Below are 3,897 nucleotides of genomic sequence, written 5' to 3'. Positions count from 1 at the left end.
AAGCTCTCCGCCGCCCGGCCCCATCTCGGCCCGGGCAGCCGCGGCCCTTCGCCGCCCGGGCAGACGCGCCCCTTCCCCATCCTCCCGCTGCCGCCACCGCCAAGCTCTCCGCCGCCCGGCCCCACCTCGGCCCGGGCAGCCGCGGCCCTTCGCCACCCGGCCCCACCTTGGCCCGGGCAACCTTGCCCCTTCCCCATCCTCCTGCTGCCGCTGCCGCCAAGCTCTCCGCCGCCAGGCCCCACCTTTAAGTTTTTTTCCTGAAATTTCCCTTAAAATGAAGGTGCGTGTTATACGCCTGTGCGTGTTATACGCCAATAAATACGGTACATTTCGTTTTGCATCCTTTTTTAAAATTTTATTTTCATTTTATTAGTTAGGGTTGAATGTCTTTTTGTATTACTTAGATCATATGGCATCTAAGTTTTTATTTTTAAATCGTACGCTTTTAATATTGTAAGCCGCCCAGACTTAATCTGCAGTAAGATGGGCGGTCAATACATTGAATAATAAATAACCGATCTTGGCCGTGACTCTTGGCCGTGCCTCCTTGGGTGCAAGGGTGCTTCTCCTCCAGAAACCGCCGTAGAGCTCTGGGTGTCCCAGCCTGAGGAGGGCAGGGGGGGCTGTAGTCCAGGGCTTTTCAACCTTCCCACCCATTGTGCCACTTTTAGGATATGGCAACATCCGAGTACCATCAGTCGCCTAGCAAGGTGTCAAAAACTTGATGAACAAAAAAAAAAAAAAAAAGGAAAAAAGTGATAAAGTACAGGTAGTCCTCGACTTACAACAGTTCGCTTAGTGACTCTTAGAAGTTACAATGGCACTGAAAAAAGGGCCCCTCAAGCCACAGCCGAGCAAGACCCCTGCCTGCCCACCCGGCGGCGCTCTTCCTCCTGTCCGAGGTTTTCATTGTTGTCAGCATTTCTGTTGAGGATTGGCAGCAGGCGTGGGGTGGGGGGTGTTTGGGTTTTATTCCCCCCGTCTGCTGGGTGGTTGCAGCAGGTTTTGGTCGCTTCACATGACCCTGGGACACTGTGACCGTCATAAATATGAATCAGTTGCCCAGCATCGGAATGTAAATCACAAGACCCTGGAGAGGCTGCAACATTCCAGCTGATCGGCGCTTCTTCTGGGCTCAGCAGAAGCCCCAGGATCAGTGCCGAGCTCCAGCTGGATCCTGGCACTGATCCTGGCGCTTCCGCTGAGCCTGACAGGCCCGAAGAAGCACCAATCAGCTGGAAAGCGGCACCGATCCTGGTGCTTCCGCTGAGCCCTGACAGCCCTGCAGCTCCAGCCGTCTCTCGCTCAGGCTTGTGCGGTGCTGCCACCGGTTCAGCTCATTCCCCTCCCCCGCTACCACTTTTCTAGGATGGTCACGTACCACCTGCCAGGTGCCAATGTACCACAGGTGATACCCGTACCCCTGGTTGAAAAGCCCTGCTGTAGAGCATAGCCTGAGGGGAGAGGGGGGGGGTCCCTGCCAGTCCTTAAGCGGCCTTCTCTTTCGCTGTACCTGCAGGGACCTGCGAAGCCCCCTGGAGAGCCTGGAGCTGGCCTTTTGCTACCTGCTGCCCAACGACTTCGCCTACCTTTCCCAAAGCCTCCACACCTCGGCCCTGAAGAAGCTGGACCTGAGCGGCAACAACCTGTCCGANCTCCCGGGTCAGCAACGAACTCCAGCAGATGCTGCTCAGCGCCAACCGGGGAGACGCCATCTGGACCACGAACCTTTGTCGCCACAACAGCCTCGACTATTTCAGTTTATAGCCCCCTCCCTCCCCCTCCCCCTTGGGGCCACCGTACTCTTCTCCTCCGAAATGTGGAATAAAGCCCCTCCTCTTCCCTCTCTTTGTCACTCATCTGAGCCCTCCTGGCGGTCCCGGAAGCCGCGCAGCCGATTGAGAGCCCGCTGGGAGGTTTTCCGCAAGCGTGGAAACGCGCCCTGCCGGCGGTGCTGGGCCCCGAAGGAGCCGGTGAACGGGAGCCACCACGCAGGGATGGGGAGGGGGGGCGGGCACAGTTGGGGCAGAAGGGGGGCGTTCTGCTCTCTTTCCATCTCCGCTGAAGATGGATGCCGGCCCGGAAGGCTAGGGGCCAGCCTTATTTTTCTTTTCCATGGCAATTCCAGTGCATGTAGCAATTGGGGAGGGAGGGGGGGGAGAGAAATCATTTCCCTGGTTGTTTGATTGGGGGTTTTGGTTTTTTTAAGTCTATACCTGAGAATGTAGCGTTGTGTTGCTGTGGGGGTGGGGGTCTGAGAGGGGAGGGTGGTTTTCACCCGTGTCGTTTGCCCTCTCGTTGTTGTCGGAGAAGGTGGGAGCAGGCAGTTGGGAGGGAAACCTCGTTTTACGACGGGCGGCGGCGGGACGGGGAAGACGACGCAGTGGCTTTTATCTTGAAATAAAAAGACGATGGCTCTCGGAGCAAAACGCTACTAGCATCTGTCGTTTACTTGCGGGAAGGGCCGGATTCTGCCCGCAGCGCGAGCCGTTCGGATCGAGTTGAAGTTGAACTATAGATGAGTAGACCAAATTTGACAACAAGAGTGCAGTGGTTAGAAGGCAGAATTCCCATGACTGACAGCAGTTCGATGCTGACCCGGTTCCAGGTTGACTCGGCCTCCCATCCTTCCAAGATCCGTAAAATGAGGACCCAAGATTGTCGGGGTACACATGCTGACATTTGTAAACCCTCCCTTAGCGAGGGTTGTAAAGCACCACAGAGTGGTGTAGAGGTCTAGGCCAGGGGTAGGCAACCTTGGCTCTTTTATGACTCGTGGACTTCAGCTCCCAGAATTCCTGAGCCACCAGTCTTCAAGTTGCCAAGTTTGGAGACCCCTGGTATAGAATAATGGGAATCAAACTCCAGCAGCTTTTCGGGGAGGGGGGAAATAATTTGTGCCAAAAATAATAATAATAATAATGGGTGAGTGTTTCGGTTTTGAGAGAATGTGAAAACTTTCCTAAATGAAAGACCCCCCCCAAAAAAACAGAACTTGGTACCAGTTGCCAAATTCGGTAGCCTCCAAAGCCGAAAACCTGCCCCCTTTGTACAACTCCCTGGCTTCTCTAGGTGGCCTTCCTTCCCAGAGTGTTTTCTTTAACCTGGCAACAGCTGGAGAAGCAGCTGAAATTAGATAAAACTATTTAATTACTAAGGATAGTGGGCCTCTGTTTGCAGACTCGGGTGGGTTTCTAATAGTCCTGCAACCAACAATGTGATTACTGCAAGATGCCCGGGCCTCTCATTCCTTCTAATTACGACTTCTATTTATTGATTGATTTGGTATAGCTTGCCTTTATTGTCCTTAAAATGACTCCAGGGAGAGAATATAGCTAAATACTTCTTCCTCCACCTTCCCCCCCTGCCCCACAACTATGAGAGAGACTTGGGGACTGGTCCAAGGTCACCCAGTCCGATTTTATGCCTAAGGCGGGACTAGAACTCACCGTCTCCTGGTGATTGACCCAAAGTCACCCAGTCGGCTTTCATGCCTAAGGCGAGACTAGAACTCCCAGTCTCCTGGTGATTGGCCCAAATTCACCCACCCAGTCAGCTTTCATGCCTAAGGCAGGACTAGAACTCACCACTTCCCGGTGATTGGCTCAAAGTTACCCACTCAGCTTTCATGCCTAAGGCGAGACTAGAACCCACCATCTCCTGGTGATTGCCCCAAAGTCACCCAGTTGGCTTTCATGCCTAAAGTGAGACTAGAACAACGTCTCCTGGTGATTGGCCCAAATTCACCCAGTCAGCTTTCATGTCTAAGGCGGGACTAGAACTCCCAGTCTCCTGGTGATTGGCCCAAATTCACCCAGTCAGCTTTCATGTCTAAGGCGGGACTAGAACTCCCAGTCTCCTGGTGATTGGTCCAAATTCACCCAGTCAGCTTTCATG

At 53.9% G+C, this 3,897-nt stretch overlaps 1 protein-coding gene across 1 annotated transcript in view; it reads left to right on the top strand.

Annotated features, from left to right (window-relative positions):
• The window catches only part of LRRC14 (leucine rich repeat containing 14), a 13,833-nt gene extending 12,066 nt beyond the window's left edge, over window positions 1-1,767 (top strand). Inside the window, 2 exon segments of the mRNA XM_029286332.1 lie at window positions 1,520-1,654; window positions 1,656-1,767. Coding sequence (XP_029142165.1) covers window positions 1,520-1,654; window positions 1,656-1,767 — 247 coding nt within the window.
• The last annotated feature ends 2,130 nt before the right edge of the window (window positions 1,768-3,897 follow it).

Source organism: Protobothrops mucrosquamatus, unplaced genomic scaffold (assembly GCF_001527695.2).
Source record: "Protobothrops mucrosquamatus isolate PMUCROS unplaced genomic scaffold, P.Mucros_1.0 scaffold3348, whole genome shotgun sequence".
Classification (NCBI taxonomy): Eukaryota; Metazoa; Chordata; class Lepidosauria; order Squamata; family Viperidae; genus Protobothrops; species Protobothrops mucrosquamatus.
Note: the sequence above shows the minus strand (reverse complement) of the source record. Positions and strands in the feature narration are given on the sequence as shown.